The sequence below is a fragment of the Tympanuchus pallidicinctus genome, unplaced genomic scaffold (assembly GCF_026119805.1).
Source record: "Tympanuchus pallidicinctus isolate F22 unplaced genomic scaffold, pur_lepc_1.0 scaffold2, whole genome shotgun sequence".
NCBI classification, from domain to species: Eukaryota; Metazoa; Chordata; class Aves; order Galliformes; family Phasianidae; genus Tympanuchus; species Tympanuchus pallidicinctus.
The window spans coordinates 9,869,208-9,891,755 of NW_026294721.1; the positions used below are offsets into that span (position 1 = coordinate 9,869,208).

At 38.0% G+C, this 22,548-nt stretch overlaps 1 protein-coding gene across 9 annotated transcripts in view; it reads left to right on the plus strand.

Moving 5' to 3' along the window:
• The window catches only part of ABLIM2 (actin binding LIM protein family member 2), a 139,076-nt gene that overhangs the window by 51,423 nt on the left and 65,105 nt on the right, over positions 1 to 22,548 (plus strand). For all 9 annotated transcript variants that reach the window (XM_052682734.1, XM_052682735.1, XM_052682736.1 and 6 more), the window contains exons 3-6: positions 874 to 1,057; positions 10,526 to 10,641; positions 14,787 to 14,913; positions 16,268 to 16,361. In XM_052682734.1, coding sequence (XP_052538694.1) covers positions 874 to 1,057; positions 10,526 to 10,641; positions 14,787 to 14,913; positions 16,268 to 16,361 — 521 coding nt within the window. The remainder of the gene's footprint in view (positions 1 to 873; positions 1,058 to 10,525; positions 10,642 to 14,786; positions 14,914 to 16,267; positions 16,362 to 22,548) is intronic.

Consider the following 22,548-nt stretch of genomic DNA (forward strand, 5'->3'; position numbering starts at 1 on the left):
ACCAACACTTGGTTATTCAACTTTAACTCTTTCCTACACATTTGGCTTTAAAATGATAAAATGACAGATAGGGTTAAAAATTCTACCAGGAGCAAATAGTTGTGAACATCCCTTCAATTCATATTGGCTGTATGACACTTACCCAGTAAACATAAGATCTATTAAAATATTCTGTAAGCTGTCATGGACATTACAAGCAGTTGCCATGCGTACCAGACGCCGTGCTTAGTGGGAGCAGTATTTCAGCACTGTTTGTACCCAGGAAGGCTATAAAGCAATTTAATAGTTTGAGTTTTCAAAATCTCTGAAACATTGCTTTACCTAGAAGGTGATGATACGTTGGCTCAAGCTGCCCAGAAAAGTTGTGGATGCCCTATCCCTGGAGGAGCTCAAGGCCAGGTTGGATGGGGCCGTGAGCAGCCTGAGCTGGTGGGGGGAACCAACCCATAGTAGGGGATTGGAGCTCAGTGATTTTTTAATATCCCTTCCAACCCAAGCCATTCTATGATTCATTTCAACATTGGTGCTTTGGATTTTGAAGGTTTATACTCTCTAGGCATTTCCTTTAACCTCTTAAATCCAGGTACTGTATATGTCAGCACTGTACTTGACTCTAAAAGACTTTACTCTGTACTAGCATCTGCGCTGAAGTTAGCATTTTTGCAAAGATTAAACTACTAGTGTGCAGAATAGATGACTGATGTAAAAGCACTGTAAAAGCAGGGTTTTTGAACTACATGACTGTTCTGTGATCATAAGGCTGTGTACTGAAGTACTAAAACACTCCGCTAAGAACTGATGCTGATCACCTTCATCTTGGAGAGAGCTCTTTCCTTTTTCAGCCTTCTGAGTCTGCCTTTTTTCTTCCTGCAGCTTGTGGATGTGACCTGGCTCAAGGAGGATTTTTTGTGAGACAGGGAGACTACATCTGTACTTTGGACTACCAGAGACTCTATGGCACACGGTGCTTCAGTTGCGATGAATTCATTGAGGGAGAAGTGGTCTCAGCACTGGGCAAAACCTATCACCCAGACTGTTTTGTGTGTGCTGTTTGCAGGTATGTGTTCTATGAAGTTGTATTTCATTTAAAAAACAGATTTTGAAAAAGTAATGCTAGGCATTCAAACTGATAGCACATAGATGAAAAATTGTTATACTTTCTATTATAACTGTTGCTTTCTAAAGAGCAGATTTTTAAAATCCAAATTCAGAATACTTTTTTTATTTTTTAATTTTATTTCTGTTTAATGATATTTTATATGTGAAGTTTTAAAGGTAGTTGAGAAACTGCCTTTATCTCTCCAGTCAGATATTTTGCCCCAGATATTCATCCTGATTTCTCTGGTGTCTGTTATTTCATGTTTTGTTGGCTGAAGCTTACACAGGACTAAGATATCAGTGCTTGTGTCCCAGGCAATCCAAACAAATACTGTATTAGTAGACTTAAACCAAAATATCACAGTTCCGCTTCCCAGAAATTACAGTAATCACTTAAAATAGGACAGAAATACCGTGGTCTCACAAACATTGGTGTATGTGTTAGATTTCACCAAGAGTCTCCAGCTGGAGTGTACGTGACAAGTGACACTGCACATAAGATGTCCCTTCCATGAGATGCCTGATGGAGGTCACTAAGATCATTTCCTAGTGTGATCCAATAAGGGTGGCAATCTTTGCAGTCTCTGAAGTACAGACAGTTGATGTTCATTGGAATTATATCTTAATTTTCTTCTACAGAAATAGCACTAACTTCAGGAAGAAATTTATGTATGCTAAATTTTCAGGAAACTTCAGGAACAGGCTACCCAGAGATGTTCTGAATGCCCTCTTTGCTGAAAGAGTTCAAAGCTAGATTGGATAGAGTTCTCTGCAACCTGATCTCGTGCTTAATCTAGCCGTCGGCAACCCTGCCCATGGCCGAGGGTTGGAAATAGATGATCTTTGAGGTCCCTTCCAGTCCAAGCCATTCTATGATTCCATGAAATGAACTGTTGTGGCAGTAGTTTTAAGTGACTGCTTTAACAATTGGTTCTGTCAAATTTGAGCTTGTACCAACACATGAAAGCAACTCCAAACAGTAAGAGAAAGTATAGGTGGCAGTGCTATGAGTAACAGGGCATCAAGGCATCACGTTACAGATGCTGTATCTGCTGGTGCTGTATTCAGATACTTGGGCAGTCCAAAGGATCTCTGTGTGGCCATATGGCAACCAAATCTACCCAGTTCATCAGGTGGACGAGCTCAGATGTCCTCCTGTGCTGATACAGAAACAGAGCTTGCTTCAAATTCCAGAACACCATGTGTCATGGCAAGATGTCTGTGTAGCTTGAATCTACCAATTGCAGAAATAATTAATTAGTTGTATTAAGAGGAAGTCTCCTAGCCTGACAGGCTTCTGTTAGATTAAATTTTGTCTCTTCAGATTCTGCAAATACAGGTAGATTTTTCCTTTTGGATAAACAAACATGAAGAGTAAAGATAACAAACCTGAACATCTATGTATATTTAATAGGAAGTAGAATGGTTTAAGTGTCTAATTGTAACACTCATGAGTTAAACGTGGATTGCACAGCCCATCAGTGTAACAGCTTTTCTACAATTCTCATTAGTGCCGGTATCTTCCATGTAGTGAGGTGATACTTTGACTAAGAGGAAAATAAAACCCATTGATTCTACTTTCCTGCCAAATGTGGTGACATTCGTCACCACATCATTAAAGGCTAGTTCATGGGCCCAGCAATGTGCCTTTGCTGGAAAAGGCTACCCAGAGAACCTGTGGATGCCCCATCCCCAGAGATGTTGAAGGCTAGGTTGGATGGGGCCATGGGCAGCCTGCTCTAGCATCTGATTTAGTAGTTGGCAACACTGCCCACAGCTGGGGGTTGGAACCAGATGATCAGCATGCTACTAATATCACATGTAATGAAGATGTGCTGAATCTAGGTAACAATTTTAGAAACAAAGTTGCTGATAAAATAGCATTTCATATAAAGAAATAAATGCAGAGATATTCTCTAACCTTCATGTGTAACTGAGTAATTGGATTAAAAGCTATTCCACTAATAAAGTTTCTAATTGTTGCTATGTGTGACTTCATTAGAGAGACCTAGGTTTGCTTCTGTTTTTTTCCTTTGAAGGATACACAAATTCATGTTGTCTTCATCAGAGCCAGCTAACATCCAGCTGAGTTGCAGGATTCAATTAGTGTCTCCTAAGGGGCTTGTAACACTGACTTGTGGCATAGATCAGCAGAAGAATCCCATCATCTGTGCATATTAAAAACACTGGACCATTTTCTCAACTTCTTTAAATCATCATTGCTTCAATTACCCTAGTCTTTGCAAGCCAAATGTAATTCATGTTCTTTATAGGAAAGAATGTACTATCTAATCAACAGCAGCATTTGTTTTATTAAGTGATACGTCAGCAAAAATATGGTGAGTAGAATACATGTGTTTTAAGCTGACACAGAAGTAGGTGGGTTTTTCTTGCCTTAAAAAATGAATTAAAAACCAATGGAAACATGCCAGACAGAAGAAAAACCTTGAGCCATTTGGTGAGGGGTACAGTGCTGTAAAGCACTTTTCCTGGGCACTTTCCTTGGAAGAACGTGCCCAGTGTGCCATTTGTGTCCTTATTTCTTACAGATTGGCAGAAAGATTAAATAACAGACTAAATCCACATCATCTAAGGCAGCTACATGATCATGCAAACTGCGTCTGACGTTACCCCTTAGAACTGGACTTCAACATAGGCTCTCTTAGAATTCTCACTTCTGAAACGGGGCTGTTTAGTTGCTGAAGGTACTTAGCACTCATGAAAAGAGGTCCTCAACCCACTGCAGTATTGTTAAGTACTTTAAATGGACACTTTTGTAACCAGTATTTCTGTAGCTGCTGAAGTAAACATTCCTGTGTCAAGTAGCAAACCAGTGATGTTAGGGGTTCCTTTTTTATTATTTTCACAGAAGAGGAGGTTTGAATTGAAACTAGCAGGAAATATATCTGGATTCAGATCAGTGAGAAAACCTTAGAGGCATGCAGCAAGCTGGAGCGATGGGGAAAATGCCAGTCACATAGCTCCATTCACTTTTTGGAGCCACTGACAGTGCTACTTTTGAGTGCCACATGAACCAGTGTCATACAGAGCTGTATTCCCTCTTGTAGTCTGTGCTGCATTGATAAGCTGCTGCACTGTGTTGTGAAAAAGCTTGTGTGTCAGAACCCCAAATCTTCCCTAAGGCATCTGCTGGGACTCAAATGCTCTTGCCCTGCGCTGCCACAGTTCAGAAATTCATAGATGAGAAGCTGACTATTAAAAATGCACTGTATCCTAGTGTGCAATGTGATGGTCTCTACCAGTTGGCTTCTAAACAAATTCAGGTTTGAATTGCGTGTTTGCTCTGCTGGCATAGTTTAAGGGCTTTCTTCCAGAGCTGTTTGTAGTGAGTGTAACTGTTTGCAGCTGTTGGTTTTTGTGATTGTATTGCTTAAAACCATGAGAGAGTAGAAGAATAACATAGATTCAAAAATTTTCATTAACTGGAAGGACCTATGTCCTACAGAGGGCTACCTTTTCTCTGAATAATCCTGTTTGTAAAAGTGAAATAAAAAGAGAGAGATAATTAAGACTATTTGTATCAAGGAAGTGAGGTCTATTGAAATTGTTCACAGAATTCTTACATAGCACTCAGAGACTTATCTCACCAGAACAGAGTATGTAAAAGGCCAGAAAATTGAGTGTTTCAGAAAGCAATGGGAATTTATACCTGTGATGAGAATACTTCTAAAAATGGTATTTTCATGAGCAGCCTTAGTGTGTTAATACCTAATATAGAAATATTAAGATATCTGCTACATGTAGACATATGCTTATACTGTACATGGATACTGGATTTCAGTCTTGCTGACATGTGCACATCATATCAGTCTGCATTTTGGTATTATGGGTTCAGATAATCAATAAAGTTGGGATGGGAGTGGTTTATTCACCCAGTTGGAGAAATGTATGTAATTGTTATCTGTGTAATTACTTTATTATATTCTTATAATTGGTCATACACAGGATGTTTTGGGGTTTTTTTTGTGACATGTACATGATGAAGAGGGAACAGTTTCACTCTTAGCTGGATAATAAATTAACATGTATGTTTCAAGCTAATAACCAAACAGCCTTGTGCTTTCTGTAGAGAACTTGACCATCCAAATCCTGTGTTTTATCTGAATTTAGAAAGTTTTCTCTTGGAACAGTCTGTTGGCAGAAGTTGAATACATGCCAAGAGGTGAATAATGTGTAGAGAAGAGTGAGGCATTTTTATGCTATTCTTCAAGGAGCTTGTGCCAAATCCAGATCTAAAACTTCTCACAAACAATTTATATTCCTGTTGTCTTCAAGAATGTAAATAATCATAGCCAAGCAGTTAGATATAAAATTTTAGAACACTTGTTGGAAAATATATATATATGTACACATTTTTTTTTAGTCCTACATAACACTGCTATTAGCAAGAAGAATTTGAGGACTATTACGTAGGCATGGTTTATAAGAGTTTCTAAGAAATTCAGATAATGCTGAAAGTGAAAAAAATCAGTTAATCCCAGACATTCTAAATATGCTAAGCCTTTTTAATTGCTCACTTTTTTATTGTTCATGAAATTTGAAAGAGTTTTGTTCCCACTTATGCAGCACTGGGTACTTCTTAAAGCATCTCTTGTAGCAGAGTTCTTCATTTGGGTGAAATCCAATTGAATGTTCTTCTTGACATTTTGATCATGAAATAAAGGCATTTATCAATATTAAGGTGTTTCCTGAAGGACTCTTACTGTCCTGTTCTTACATGGACATGCTTGAAGGTTACACAAGTCCTTTTCCTTCAGCCATCCTTATGCATCCTGTGGTTCTGCTTTGTGCCTAGGCCCTCCCGCCAGCCTCCCTCCAGTACACCAATATCTGTCTTATTCTGAGGAATCCACAACTGAATGCTCAGTTCTAGATGCACTCTCCCAAATGATGAGCTGAGGGAAAGATCACTTCCCTCGTCCCACTCAATGAGCAACCAAGGATGTCACTGACCTTCTTTGCTAGAAGGACAACTTACTGACTCAAATTCCACTTACTGTCCCTTATATCTTTCTCTGCAAAACAACTTTCCAGCTGATTGACCCCCAACATGTAAAGATGCATGGGATTATTTTTCCTCAGGTACAGGCTTAGCATTTACCTTTTCTGAACTTCATGAAGACAGTAAATAGCAAGTAATGCTCGCTTTGTCTCATCAGGTTTAACATCCTTGATCAAATTCTGCCACACAGAGCAAACTTGAGGAATGTGAAAGTACCAGGTGAATCAGAGCACAGTGTGATCCTGTAGATCCTCAGTTTGCAGTCTGACATTATACTTGACCCAGCATAACTGCAGGCTGCTACTGAAATGGATAGCCCTGCTCTCCCCACATTCCTGACCATATGCTTCTGTTAATTTTCTTACATCAAATTCAGTTCATAGTTCTGTCACAAAGTCAGGTCAGCAACTTAAAGAACAGAAGGCCCTCAGCTAGCTCTGGGAAAAAAAAAAAGAATATGTTTTTGGCCCAGAAAGCTTGAATGACTTGCCCTCGGCTGCAAAGGCTGAGACACGGTGCAGAGAAAGAAGAAACAAGGGCTAGGCCTTTCAGTGTCAGCACAGTTGCCCTGAATTAGGCTGATGTTGGTTTATGTTTTACAGTATAATTTGTTGGTTACCTGCAGTCACTGCCAACTACAAATACTGGAGGCAAATTCATTGGAAAATGAATCATAAGAGATGTACTAAAAACCTTACAAGTCATTCCAAGAACTGCTTTAAAGATACTCTAAATTCTCATTTTAAAAATAGATTAGTGAACTGTGAAAATCACACTGAATGTTTTTAAGAGGATGAGTATCTAATTAAATTCCATACCTGGTGATATTCAGTGGCTGACTGTGAGATGTCATTATAAGAGGCAGATACACTGTTTTTAACATACAGTTCTATATATAGTCCTGCTCACAAGTTAAAGAGCTCAGAAACTGAAATCTCGTTAATTGTCTGTTATCACCTTCTGTTGAGCTTTCACTTGTACTGGCATCAAAAGCCTGGAGCAGAATAGCTCGTGAAAGGGAGAAGTCAGATGTTACAGAAATGCTGGTGATTAGTTACTAAACTTTCAGAAAACAAACCAGTTTAATGGGGTAGTGAAACCTTCCCACACTCTCCCCCTGAAGTGTATGAGTGCTGATCTGTTTTGTGGGTGTCATCTGCCAGCTATGTTTTTGTGCAATAAGACATCAGTTATTCTATTCTCCTCCAGTTTTAACTGCATCTTCTGATTGTCTAATTGCCTAACATAGATGAACCCATTCAAAGTGATCAGTACCTACTTATACTTTATTTTATGTTTGCTACATCTGTTTTAGATTGGCTTCTATGTGCAGATGCTCAGTTGGATTTTTGTCCATTAGATCAGGTATAAAATAAATCAACTTGCTGTCTGACTGCTACACCTAATAAAAGTTACAAGAATGCTCAGTAGTAGTAATGCTTCTTGAAATCCGTAAATCACTTATAGCTTCCAGTGCATCACTGCTTCTAGGATTAATGGTGCAAAGCTTTCAATTTTACTCAAATCTCACACAATAGTCCAGGTGGCTCATTCATTGGTTCCCAGCTTTGTTGCCATTGAATACTATGGAAAGCCATAGCAAATGGTAACATCTTGTTCAGGGAATGCAAAGATGTGTAAGTATGAAAGATAATGGGGGGTGGTTGTGTGAAAGTGTAGTTGTGTTATTGCATCTGTGGAGCAGGTTATCTTTTTTGTGGAGGCTTAATTTTGAGTAGATTACCAGCAGTCTTATTAAACCTGTTTCTGTAAGCTAAAAGGAGATATCTAAAAACATGTAGGAGATTGATTATTTCTTGTCTCAGTTCTGGAACAGCTGAAATTCCTTAGCTTGTGCTTGTTGAAGTGACTGAATAGGGCTTGGTTATAGAAGTGATTTTTGTAATAATTAATTGAAGCGAATACATGATTAAATGATGTCTTTCGCACTGGCAGGAGAAACCTGGGAGAGAATTTGAGTTACATCACTCTGCTACTGAGACGGTTTTTAATAATTAGTCCTTAATTTTTATCATCTGTATAAACATGAAAAAAGATTACTGTATGTAATTGTACAACCAATGAATATATAGATGTTACAGTTATGAGGTGTACCAGAGAGCTTAGCTATATAGTTATTACACCAAAGCAGAAAAGATAGGATGCTTATCTGTATCCTGGGCTAACTTACAAAACTCCAGCAGAGCAGATCTCCAGATGAGATCCTTCCCCACTGGTAGTCAGCTCTTAAATAGGTCTAGGAGACGTGCAGCCAGGCTCCACCCCTTCCGGCAACACAGGTCAATTGCCTTTACCTGTGCTCCTGTGGTTGACCCATTGCTTGCCTCAGGTGATCAATCAGAGGTTCAGGCTGTGATTCAGCAGTTCCCATACAGTGATACACTTGAATAAACTTCTGGCTTGGACCACACGACCTCCAGAGATCCTTTCCAACCTCAACTGTTTAGTGATGTTCATAAAGCCTTTTATTATTAGAGGACTCCATGATTTTAAATAGTATAAAATCCATTGTGGGTAATAGTTACAACCTAAAAAGAGTATTTCATACTAGCTTGCTGTTGCTAGATTGATGCAAGATAGGACAGACTTACTGCTGACCAGAACAGTTTGGTTCCATCACATTCTACCCATTATAACTGGAGACAGTGCTGTCTTCTAATCAGGTTATGAAGTAAAATTCATCATAGAAAAGTCTTCTGTTGAACAGGTGGAACTTTGGGACGCCTGTGTCTGTGCTAACGTGGCTCTAGGACTCTTTGTACCAGAATCATGCCCCATCCCTGGAGACATTCAGTCCAGGCTCGGTGTGGCTCTGGGCAGCCTGGTCTGGTGGTTGGCAACCCTGCACATAGCAGGAGGGTTGAAACTAGATGATCTTTGAAGTCTTTTTCAAGCCAGGCCATTCTATGATCTGTTTCCTTGTATGATCCTTAGGTAATTAAGAAGTAAGAAATTGTTTGAAGTAGTAAGTCATTAGTGAAGGGAAAAAAATAAATGAAAAGCAAAGGTATAGTGATAATTAAGCTGCATGTGTTCTCATAGTTTTTAAAGTATTACACATGATCCAAAACAGATGACATTGCTGAAAACTTATCTAGATGGTTTAAGGTGGATTTTAGCAACAATATTAAAAAAACAAAGGATAACATTTCTTTTGTTCTCTTCATAAGTAATTAAATAACGTTTATGCTTACCAAGCAGTATTTGTGCAGCTTTTGTAGCAAAGATATTATCTCATTTAGTATAAATTTGATAGCATTGGTGAGGGAATGTCATACAGAGTTCTAATGAAATGTTAATGAATTAATCTGATCAGATATACTTCATAAGGAGGCAGAAGGCTTGTAATATGTTTATGCCCCACTGAAGCCATACTTTGATATCTTGCTAGTGATTTAGTTGAGCTTTTGGGTGGAGCTTTGGGTGGAAATGTGGTTATAAATCCTCACCATCCTTTGCTGAATTATAAACGGATTTGTCCATCTGGTGCTCTTAGAAATTGAAAAACCTTTGCAGTTTCCATGCCTGAACAACAAAGACCATGGCAGAAAGTTTGTTATTTTAAGGGCATGGATTAAAGGATAGGATTGCTTTACCATGAGAATGGTAAGATGCTGGAACAGGTTGCCCAGAGAGGTTGTGGATGCCCCATCCCTGGAGGTGTTCAAGGCCAGGTTGGAGGGAGCCATGGGCAGCCTGGTCTAGTATTAAGTGGGGAGGTTGGTGGCCCTGCCTGTGGCAGGGGCATTGGATTCATGATCCTTGAGATCCCTTCCAACCTAGGCCAAAAAGAAAAAGAAAAAAAGATTTAATTAAGTCTAAGTAGAGCTGTTGTTAGAATAAAACAAATAAGTGACATATACTCTTGGTTTTTTATGAGGGATATATTTTCTCTATTGAGAGCCCACTGATACTTGCTTTCTGAGTAAGTAGGTTAAGAGAATGGCTTTGGTATGATCAATGTTGGGAGGACAAATGCTGTCTTTTTTAAGGTATAAAAATCATCACTCTCTTGCAGAATTTTAACAACTTAATAGCAGCTCCCTGTAATTCCAATTTAATTTTCGTTCTATAACTTACCCTGTTAGTGATCAACCATTACTGTGGACTCATTTCTTACATACATAAGACCTTGGACTGGAGTGCTCAGTGTGTGTCTTTAGGTTCTGTTTGTAAGTAGCTGCAACATCTGCATTTGCAATTGTCTTGATACGTTTCTTCAGTACTTTAGCCTCCAATGGCTGAAATATTGTAAATGAGAACTGGTCAAAGGGGGAAAAAGCAATCAGTATAATAATGAGTTTCATTATGGAATTGCATTTCACTTCAATAAGGGCATTTGAATGTAACTTGTATGCTTTTTTTTTTTTTCTTCTGTTGCAGGCTGCCTTTCCCTGCAGGTGACCGAGTAACTTTTAATGGCAAAGAGTGCATCTGCCAGAAATGTTCCCTGCCCCCTTCCAGCAGCACTGGCTCTTTCCCAGTACAGAACTTACGAAGTAAGTGGGAGTTGTTCTGTGCTCTGTTGTTACTTTCTAGCTTGCACGTGTTTAAAGAACCAGTTTTACACTGACACTTGTAACTGCTATGCTGCACAGAAGCTGTCAACCACTATAGTATATGATGTAAAGAAATATACAACAGTTTTCTAAGAAAGGCTAATACTTAAATGAAACACAAACAGTGCCATTATATAATTAATAATATACAGAACCTCTCAAAACACTTGATTATAATGGAATTAAATTGAAATGTTTGGAGCAGGGCATAATATAAATTATAATACATTTAAGGGTTTAATCCAACTGCAGCTGAAATAAAATCCAAGTTGAAATTTCATCACATTATTTGGATCAGTCATGGAAAACAGACATCAGTGATGTAATTTAATGTCTGAGTACTACAACAGGGAGTGTATACAATGTGCCACAGAGATATTTGTATTGACCTCCATACTACTGTGTACTATCAGAAGATACAAATGCTACAGAGAAGAAGCATTTTCATACCACATTTTTTTTAGCAAAACTGAGCATAGAGTGGCACTGCAGCACTGAAAACTGAACTTTCTTCCTGTGCTCATTTGTCCATGAGAAGCTGCCATACTTTAACATTCAAACACAGCCTAAAGAGTAATTAAGCAGCAAAAGTAATCTAATCAAGTGAATCTAATCAAGTGATGAATGCAGAAATGTTCTTAACAGCCATCACCTCAAGCTGAATTTGCATGACTGAGGAAAGAACCTAGACTGCTTATTTTCTTTGTAATAATTTACCTCACTTAAGATAGTAATTACTTTTTTTTTCTTTTTTCTTCCAGATCTTTCTTTTAACAGTAGTTTTCACCATCTCTCTTCTGCTCTTTGTCAGCAAATGCTGCTTTGTGAATGCAGTGCAAGACACTACACTGATTCCTCTATTTCTAACCATTCTCTTTAGCAGAGACAATGTTTGTCTCTTTTTGGTGCTTTCTCTTGTCACTTATTTGAGATGGATTAGATACATGACTGAGGATGATCCATCTTGCCTGGCTGCATTTGTGGATCCATACTTTAATAGCCTGTTATCTGTTTGTCTCCTTTTCTTATGGGAAAACTGGCTTTGACTTTAATGGAAATTATTTCCCTAGTTAAGTACCGACAGGGCAAGTTTATTTGATTATCTGTAATGCAGAATCCTTTAATATACTTTGTCTACACTCACATGCTACAGAGAATGCTTGTGTTGTATTTCCTCAGTTCAGTTCTCCCAGATCCCTGCACCATGCCTCCCCAGGTACAGCAGCTCTTTATTTGCAGATCCATAGCAAAAGGAATGAACCTTGGAAGTGGTGTAATCCCTCCTTAGGATAGGGAACTCTCTTTGGTAGTGAGTTACTCTGCAAGAAATGCTTTCATTTTTATTATGTTGGCCCATGGTGTCAGAGGCAGATGTTGATGGGATGTAAGTAGAGGTTGAATCTTCCCATTAGTATTCCACTATGTTTTGTTGCTGTGTGACAGTTGACAGCAGAGGGGCAGTCTGACAAGATGGTGTCTGACATGAAAGTGTGCATGGTGCAAAGATGTGTCACTGAATTTCTCAGTTTGGAACAAATGGCACCCATTGACACTCATCAATGCTTACTGAATGTTTTTGGAGATTAAACACTGGATGAGGCAGCAGGTGGTGTGTTTCAGTGGTGGTGACAGTGACAGTGGATCATCTCCTCTGCTTTTGCTGCAAGCAGCATGCAGGCTCCTGTTCATCGTTGAAAATGCACAGCTAATGGTGGTGACTGTGTTGAAAATGAGTGTTTTGTAGCTGAGCCTTTTCTCTATCAAATAGTGTTACTGTGCCCTTTGAAGCTGTTGTAGTTTCCATGGAAATAAGTGGGTGGCGTTACTTTTGGAGTAACCTACCTATTTCTATGGAAGACTGGTAGTGCACGAAAACATCTCTAGCAAACTAAGTCGACAACCAAGTAATATGCTGACCCACTGTTATGCTGGTTTTATACTTGTCTTAGAACTGCCTGATAGGTACTATGTAAACTATTCATCAGCCTATCTCTGAATCTTGAGCTCAAGAATGCTTTCATTAGAGTTCTTGGGACCCACTGAGCTCCCAGCAAGACAACCCTCTCTGACCAGCCCTTCTATTTTCCTCTGGTTTTTACTTCTTTCATGCATTACATTTGGAATAAATGAAGAATGTCAAATACTTGTTTTTTGCCTGATCTCTTGAATTTTTTATTATTATATAAATAACAACCTACTTGTTTGTTTAGTTTATAAAATGCTAGATGTGAAAGTACCTTGTGGCAGTGATAATGTTGAAAGAGTTCTCTGGGGAGAAAATCAGTGTGTAGCAGTAAATTGATGTGTACTGCAGAGTTATTGGATGAAATTAGGTGAGTCACCAAAGGATGCTACATCCAAGACAGGAAAACAAGGACATCACTCGAACAGGGACTGTTGGCATAGAAACCACAATATTTGTTTTTACTTACCTGGAATTTAACAAAGAAAGCGACAGTTAGCAATAAAACATTAGCCCACAAAATGCTGCATTTTTGCCCATCCAGGCTTCAGCAAGATGGAAGCTGAATGACTTCTGGTCACATGGTGTTGTATTAAATTGGCAAAATAAACATTCAACCATTAAGATTAAATTAGATTATCAGATAAACTCCTAGTGCATAGGAGATCACAACTTTCTGATTGCAGTTAAAGAATGCATACTGGAGCATTTATTGTCTTATGGGACTAAATGCAGGCACATACCCAAATGTTCCCTTTTATTAGCAAAACTCCAATGTTCTGATCTGTGCTGCATATGCTTTTGTGCTGATCTGTTTCCACGTATTGGTTCTGTACAGAGTGATAATAAAGAGACATTCTATTTCTCCCTTAATCCATTCCAAATCCACTAAAGGAAAATAAGATCTATGCTTTATAGTTGTGTGCTCAGAAATTAAATTGCACTAACAGAGTGTCTCATTAGGATCACATCATCAACTAAATAAAAGCTTAAGTCAGAAAGTTTTTAAGAGGACTGTTTAAGTCCTCTAATGAGATCCTACGTTTGGAGTTCTTTCGTAATAACTAGATAAATCTTTTTTAATGATTTTTGCATATTTTCTCTTCCATGCAAGATGGTTTTTTTTCTTTTTTGGAATCACTAAACAAAGCTTTAATGTGTCTTTGGGTTTGTCTTTTCCCAAGCAAATTGTTGGTATACATGAAGAACTCCTCCAAAAGAAAAAAAAAAAGAAAGGTTTTAGATAACATCAAACAGAAGATTAGATTGATTACTGATTGTATTGATTCTAAAATGAGTTTAGCACTGATATTTTCCATGTATTGTGAATCTGAATGTTCTAACATTTTGTGAGAGAACTGCACACAGATGGGAAACTGAAGAGAGTGAAGAGGGAATGTGATCTGGACTGTGTAGCATATTTGAGGATTCATGTAGAGCACAGAGCTTCAAATTCCATGTCTATGTGGATTCCTCTACACGGGGTCATGAATGCATAGTGCCTGAGAGTGGTTTTATATTTTACTAGTGTAGTCAAAAGTATCCATATTATGTATGATTTTCTATAAATAATGAATATGTAGCCAGCCATCATTTTTACATGTTGCGCATTCAGTGTCACATCTTGTAGTGCCTCTCATGTTTTTATGTAGCTTTCCTGGTAACAGAAGTTCAAATCAGAATTTCAGCTGAGTTTTTTTCCCCAGTTGCGGAAAAATTTTGAATTATGAGTTAAACTGTCAGACTCGGAAGCAAACTCGGAAAGCAGAAAGTATTAATAGTTGATTTTAGTCTTGTCTTTAATCTAATTGAGCTGATTTGCAATACTTTAGAACTTAATGAGCAAAACTTCACATTTTTTAGAAAGAATTCAAAATATAACTTAATTCATATAACTAGAAATGTAAGTTATTAGGTTTTGCTTCTTTGTTGGATTATTCATGCCATGTGGGACATTAGAGCAGCACTGCTTCTCATCCGTTGTTGAGCAGTCAGCAGCAAGCTTTAGAGCATGTGCAAGCTGTTACTAAGACACAAACTGATTCTTGTACTGCAGTAACTTGTATCATTACTTGAGAGTTTAAAGCATGTGATGCACTCATCGGATTTTTCTCTCTTGCAGATTGTGGAGGCTGTGGTTCAGAAATAAAAAATGGGCAGTCATTGGTTGCCTTGGACAAACACTGGCATTTGGGCTGTTTTAAGTGCAATACATGTGGCAAGCTACTGAACGCAGAGTACATCAGCAAGTAAGTTGAGTGGGGAAGATCAGAAGGTTTTATTTAGCATATTTCTGATACCAAATGAATAATTCAGTGTTGTATATTCTTTAGTTTGTCTTCATAGATGTTTGGAGAGGTATAAAAGACTACCAGGCATTACTCAATTTGTATTAAAATGAATTAAAAAAGAAAAACAAATGAATAAAATAGAATTTGTCAATTTACCTTGAGTTACTAGAGCAGCTGTGCTAAAGGAAGTCATTGGGTGGAGTATGCTTCAAAGCTCTGCAGATGTGTTCTTTGTTCTTTGTGTTAGTTGTGTACAGCTATCTGTGATGCTGTAATGTGAACAAGCAGATATTATCCTTTCCATGTGTTTTACACAAGCAAAAAGAATCTTAAAGTGTTCATTAAAGAGTTATATACTGGGGCTTTGTGCTGCTTGACACTTGTGCTATCAGATTTGGATTGAATTTGATGACAGCAATAAGAGTTAGCACAAAGCACACACGGAGACCAAGTCCGTGTCAGCACTCATATCAGTCTGATGAGATACAGAGTTTTCACTGGCCAAAGCAACTGGGATTAATTTCTGCATTAGAGAATTATGTTGATATGACAAAATTTTCCTAAACAGCTAACTCAACTACCAGTGCCCAGAGATTCAGAGATGATGGGGCTTCACAGCCAATGTCTCATTGACTTTCAACAGTACCTTGGATTTGGATTAATACAAGTTAATTTCACAGCATGCACTGGAGACTGAGAAGACTGTATTTAATAAAAGGGTGTTCCCAAGTATGATTTCACATTGTCTCAAATCCCATTCTCCTCTCTTAAATAAGCTAAATCCCAAACAAACAAAATTAAAGAGAAGAAACATCCATTTTTTAATCAATTCAGTTGATTTTTGTGATAACTCATAGGTTCGTCTCTAGCATTCAAATTTGTCTACTATAAAGTTAATGTTTACTTTTCCACAAGTAAAGCCCCCAAAAGACTGAGCATTTGCCATCCGATCGTGGGTTCTTCTAGCATATTATGAACTAATGCACTAAATGTATTTAACTATACTTGATTTACATTTTACAATGTTAGAACAATTTCCAGTTCTTCTAGAGAAATTTCATTCACCCGTTTAATGATCTAAATGTAAAATTGTGTAAAATTGTGATCCAAGTGTTAAATTAACAGACTGGTTCATTTTAAGTTGTCTAAGTTTCCTGATTTTAACTTTTTAGAAAAAGAAGCACTAGGACTTTGATTCTTATCCTTCATATTTTTCAATTGTAACTGTTAACGTATTTTAGTTGTATAATCTCCCAGAAAACCTGTAACCCAATGTAAACCAATCTCTGTGTTGTCTGTCTTTGTTCTGTAGGGATGGCATTCCATATTGCGAAACGGACTATCATGCAAAGTTTGGTATCAGATGTGACAATTGTGAAAAATATATTACGGGAAGAGTGCTTGAGGTAAGGAGAATCAGTCACTCAAATCATAACATATGCAAAGAGAATTTCTCTCTTTGCTAGGTATTTCTATGCTCACAAATGACTGTCAACATGAGTTTAATTATGAAGTCATATGGATGACTTTTATAATTGTTTTCTGTTTCTTCTTTTAATAATTTTGTATTTAAGTTCTTAAATGGGTAAATATAGTACTGGAGAAAATTCAAGTAGAAGTGGGAAGTGAATACATTATCAGATGCATGAAAAAGTAAAATGAATAACTTGAGGTTTATTTTTGTACCAAAAATAAGCTATATTATTCTGTTGCTTTTATTGGGTTTTTAGATTTGTTTTTCAGAGTTTGTTGTTCTAAAACTTAAAGATGTTATTTAGCGTAGGTGCTTTTTTCAAAACCAGATTTTCACATAACTGATTGAGCATCAGAAATATATACAGTTCTTTGATCCAAATAGAATTTGAGTCTGTCTGCAGTGATCCAACTGAGCCCTAGCAGAGTTGGAGTTAGGAAGAGGTTCCTCAGATCCCTGTTTGTTCCACTCAATTTCACAGTTTAGAGAAAGTGGTCACAACAGGCATCCTCCAAAGCTGCTAGAAGTCATGCACGGAATAATTATCTAAATGGTGGACAGTAGTAGCTATGGAGGGGATCAAGAGGTAAAGCCGAAGGGAACAATGAGTCTGTATTTGTTGGCATCATGAGGTGTTTTGGTTAATGCATGGAAAGCATTTTCCAATTGTTTCTATGAAATGTTTTATAAAACCTCAGGAAATAAACTCCTAATAACATATGTACAAAAAATACTCTCTTTACTTGATAAAATTTTTACCCACAGTTTGGTTCCTTATTTTTGTTACAGTCTTAGCAAAATAAACTTGAGACAAGTTCATTCTTTAAAGATTTTGTAGGAATTTGACCATCCCTGATTATGTAGGTCATTGTAGTTCTAGGTAAAGTTTTGGTTGGAGAATATTTGGCTTCTTATATTCTCTCCCCTATCCCCACTCATTTGCAGCGTTCCTCTGTTGAAAAAAAATGGCAGCATTGATACTCTTATTATTTTGGTACTCACGAAGGCTGGGAGCAATGTTGATTGAAACCTGTGCTATTTAAATGTGGCCAAAAGTACTGAAGCAGATTCTGTAAGCTTTTTGAAAACAGAGAGGAGATAAGTAGAAGAGAGGACTTTTGCAACCTGTAAAATTATAGCAGTATCAGATAGTGTCACTTCTGTACAGGAAAGCCAAGATGAAGTTAGCTTGAAGCAGGCAATGGATTACAACAGGTACGTTAGTAGTCAGTGTCTGAATCTCTCTCAGGGATCACTTAAAATGGTCACTGAGTTGTAGTGTCAGAAGTGAAGAGTAGCTGAGTAGGGAGGTAGTGCACACATTGTATCATGAGGAAGAGAGACTAAAACTCACGCCTTAAGCAAACCAATTTGAGGGAACACAGAGACCACATCCATTGCTAATGCAGTTAAGTCATTTGTTGCTTGCCTACAGCAGACAGATTTATTCCAGTGTTTAAAGTTGGGGCTGATCTTTTCTGTCTGTACAGTATCACATTCTGTGTTTGTCTCTGGTCAGGTTGCTGGGACACTTGTACAACTCCTGGTCAGGAGGACAAAAACAAAAAGTAGCTGTGGCTGCTTGTCATTGTATACATTTTCTGTTAGAATTGTTTGGAATCCTGAAGTATTTTTCAGTACTTCAGCATTTATTTCTGTGGCCTTAAATATAATCTGGAGAGATATAGAAATAATACATAGAAATAATAAGGTGAATTGCTGATAAAAAGGGGAAAAAGATTTGTCAGTGATACTTCTTAGCCAGAGGAACAGTTCCCCAAGGGAGCTGCTGGAAGCTATCACTTAGATCATGTTAAAACTAGATTGGACAAGGCACTGGAAAATCTACGTTAGGGAACAATCCTGCAATGACAAAGGGCGGGACTATATGACCTAATAGGATTTTTTCCATCTCTGATTTCTGTGATAATGTCAGGAGGACAGCTGCTTCCACAATTGTTCTGTGCCCAGATTTTAAAATGCTGTCTCCCTTTCCAACACTAGTTCATTTAAAGTGTTTATTCAGCAGAGGAGGAAGGGAGAGTCAACTATTGTGAATTAATGATAATTAATTGTAGGTTGCCCGCCAAATACTGTGATGATTTAGTTACTTAAGTTCTTCATTCCATGCATTTTCTTAGGGCCAGCTCCATTTCACGTAGTAAAGAAACTCAAACACAGGATAGCTGTGTTTCTAACTTCTTTCTTATGTCTTCCTCTTCAGTCCACCTTGTCTTTTCCCCAGTCTCCCAGGGAACTTGTACTGAAAAAGCTACAAATGAGGTTAAACTGCTGACTTATAAAGACCATAAATTATTGTATTGCTTTAAACGGCAACATTTTTGCAGTTATTTTTACAAAAAATCTTCTCACCAGTGCTTGTTTGGACAAGATTTGGTTTGAAAACCTAAAGAGCACTGCTTCATGCAACATTCACCCTGTCCCCCTGTCCTAGAAATTTATACGATTTTGGTCTGATCACTTATATTGATAAACCTACCATCCAAAATCAGTGGCAAGATATGGCTGGAGTTTACTTTGTAGTTTGACTTAAACTGCAATGCAACTGAAAGCCTTTAGGGTTTATCTTTTTGTGCTATAACTATAGCACAGAGCATGAGCTTCTGCTGCAGTTCTGTTCCCCATCCAGCAATAGCAAACCTCATGCAAATAATTAAAATAATAAGCTGTTGATTTTATAACTTTTTTTTCCCCATTTTGTTGTGTTCCAATCTATTTGGCACTAAAAATATATATTTTCTCTTTTTTTAATGTCATACGCGGTTATTATCAACTTGTGCTAATAAACATATCTTACAAATAGATAAAATATGTGTAATTGCCTTGATAGAAAAATACTCTGTATTTCACATGGTAACTCAGATCCTGGAGGAACAAACACCTTTCATTCCAGAGAACACTTAGCGCTTGTTTAATGATCTTCAGTCAATCTCTAGTTGTGTTCTGCTTGGAGGGGACAGAGGCAGGTTCCCTGTCTCCTGTCTTTCCCTCAGAACAGCCTGTGCAGGTGCTGGGGAGGCTGATGTTTTGTGTGGAGGGGTTGGTTGGCAGACAGTGACACATTCTGGTTCCCTTCTGGGAATCCTGCCAGGATTTCTGTAACTGATAATTAGAAAAATAATCTTAATTCCAGCATCTCTCTATTTGTGTGTGGTCAGTCCATAGTTGCTAGTTCTCCTCATAAAGACTGATTTTTAGCTCTTTTGATGTTCTTCCTTTTAATTGAAGATCTCTAAGAAAAACTTTCCAGTATTAGTCCCTGTCAACCTCAGTTTTGCTAAAATAAACAACCTGAATTCTTCTCTACTCCTAAAAAATCATAGAATCATAGAATTGTTTGAGTTTGAAGGGACCCTTTAATATCCTTCAGCCATCTAGTCCAACTCCCCTGTGATGAACAGGGACACCTACAGCTTGACCAGGTTACTCAGAGCCCCATCCAGCCTGACCTTGAATGTCTACAGGGATGGGGCACCCACCATCTCTCTGGGCAATCTGTGCAAGTATCTCATGAACCTTGTTGTAAAAAATTTCTTCCTTATATCCAATCCAAATCTCTCCTCTTTTAATTTGACACCATTTCCTCTTATCCTATCAAAATCAGCTCTAGACTCTTATTGTGATGCTCGTAGTTCTCCTGCGCGCTCACTGCCCCCTGAGAATCCGTGCATCTCAGCATGGATGGACACTGTGCTCTGGATGATGTCCCACCACTACCTTGGGCAGTGCTAGTAACTCTTTTCTCTGTTTCTAAAGAAAATTGCTTCCCTGAGACAGATCGCTCTGAAGGCTTCATTACCATTGATAGCCCCTTGTAAGAAGTGACTTGGGGAGTATTTCTCTTCATCTACTGTTTCAACTAATGATTTCTTAGGTCCTTAGAGGAAACCTTCACAGCCAAAGACAGCCTCTGGAGATGTTTTGATTGCAAACACATTGCGGGCTGTGAGGAAATCATATGTGATTGCTTAGATAGGCAACTGCAGCAGTTCTGCCCAGTCTGAGTTGCCTCTTAGCAGGCCTCCATGCTCAAGATGATTCTCCACTGCTATAAACTGTTGCTTTGAATTTAATGTGCACAAAAGCTGATAATGTAAAATATTGGAGGATTATATATTTCTGGAAAGGCCTCTGGAAGCTTATTTCCATGTGAACCAATTACTGCTGTAATTGGTGATCTGGGCTGCAGACAGAGGGATATTTTCAAATCTTGACTACTGTCTACCACCTTGCTCTGGTTTACAGCTGTGGCTGTGGTATAAATGTATCCTACTAGAGCTGGTGAAAATGCCCATATCACTTGCCAAATGTGAAGATGGAGCCAAGTGTTCCCTCTGAAATGGCAGCATGGTACTCAGCATATGGGGGAAGGAAGAGTTAATATTTTGCTGTTTTACATGTATGTGTAAATGTCTATAAAATATAATCAATATTTTTAAAAATCTATTCATCATAAGCATATGCTGCTTTAAAATGAAGGAACAAATGCAGAAGGCACTATAAAGGAATTAGGCTAGAAATGTCAATTATGTATATGTCAATTAAATGGCAGTTACACCTCAGCGACTTATTAATTAAAGCATGAATCTTTTATTCTTTTTTTTTTTTTTTTTTGTAGTTTGCTTTTTGCTTTGCCTTAGGGTTGAGCTGTTTGCAGCCACAACCACTTTGTAAATCAATTCCCTTTCCCTATTCAAAAGTCTCAGCACAGTAGATAGACGAGACTAATTCTTTACAGCGGGGTGCATGAATTTCTGCCCGCAGTGTGGAATAATGGTTCGTTCTGAAATGCCCGTTACCCTGCTGTTTCACTTACAACAAAACCTAGTGATGTGTGAAAGGTGCTCCAGCAGCTTACAATGCAGGCATTAACGCTGAAGCATGCAGTAGAAGTGATTCTGTCCATGTGCATGAAGTATTTCCTGTAGCATGATCAGCCTGGAGAAGGCTGTCAGAGCAGCAGAAGGATCTGAGTGTCTGTACTAATCCTCACTTAGATACTGCTCTGCACGACAGTTCTCTCCATCACAAGAAAAGAAGGAAAACTGTTGGAAAAGATACAGCTAAATAAATCAGCATTAGCTCTTGTCCAAGGAATCCATTGAAGGTAGGAAACGTTAACTAGAGCTTTCGATGACTGGTGCTTGCTGAGATGCAAGACATTTTGCACTTTGAGAGCTGTCTCTGTTTTGGTGTGCTACGTGTGTTTGTCTGGGGCTGCTGGTTTGCAAGTGCAGGTTAATCATCAGCACTGTATCTGAACTTGGGTGGGCGAGTGCTAACTGTCAACTGAATGTTTTCCTTTAAAACAGATATGATTAGAAATACAATCAGTAAGCATATAAATACTGTCAATCTTAGTTTTTAACATTTTCTGTAGACCAATTGCAATATGTTGCGTTCATTCACCTTATCTGTGTCCCACCCTCATTCTTTTCCCTTTCCCTCTTGCAACAGTCTGTTCTCTCCAGAAGGAAATTCAGAGCTATGCTTATCCATTACTATTGTCTGAACCTCTAAAACCTCACTTCCTCAGAAGTCAGGAAGAACTAGTGTATACTGAAAAGAACTGTTTGCAGAATTTTAACCCTGTAAGTCAATTTTCAGGGTTCTTGAGTAAGCACAGTGAGGTGCTTTTGGTGATAGCTGAAGCTTTGTCAGATTTTTACCAAAGTAAGCTTTCTGAAGATTATTTTTGAATAATGTAAAAGAGAAGTTCAAAATCTGTGGGAAACTGATTCATACAGAGGTAAAAATTACTACTGCTTTTTAATTTTTTTTCAGTTATGTACTTTCTTGTGAGAATTTTTCTCATGGAAAAGATCTCTGACAGAGTTGCTATGCACTTGTACCTGTGTGGGCTTGTATGTGATGGAGTTTTAGTGCATAGTTATATTCCAGGCTCCAGGATAGACCTTTCAAAGACAGGTGAACGCTTAGCACTGCTTTGTTTTAATGCAAAAATGTAGAATCATCTAACTATCATAAGTGATCATAATAAAAATGAATTTAGCTTATTAATTAGTTTTGTCTGTCTTAATCTCTTACGACAGTTTTGTATCAAAGCACTGACTTCAGTATTCAGCCTGTATGCTCTG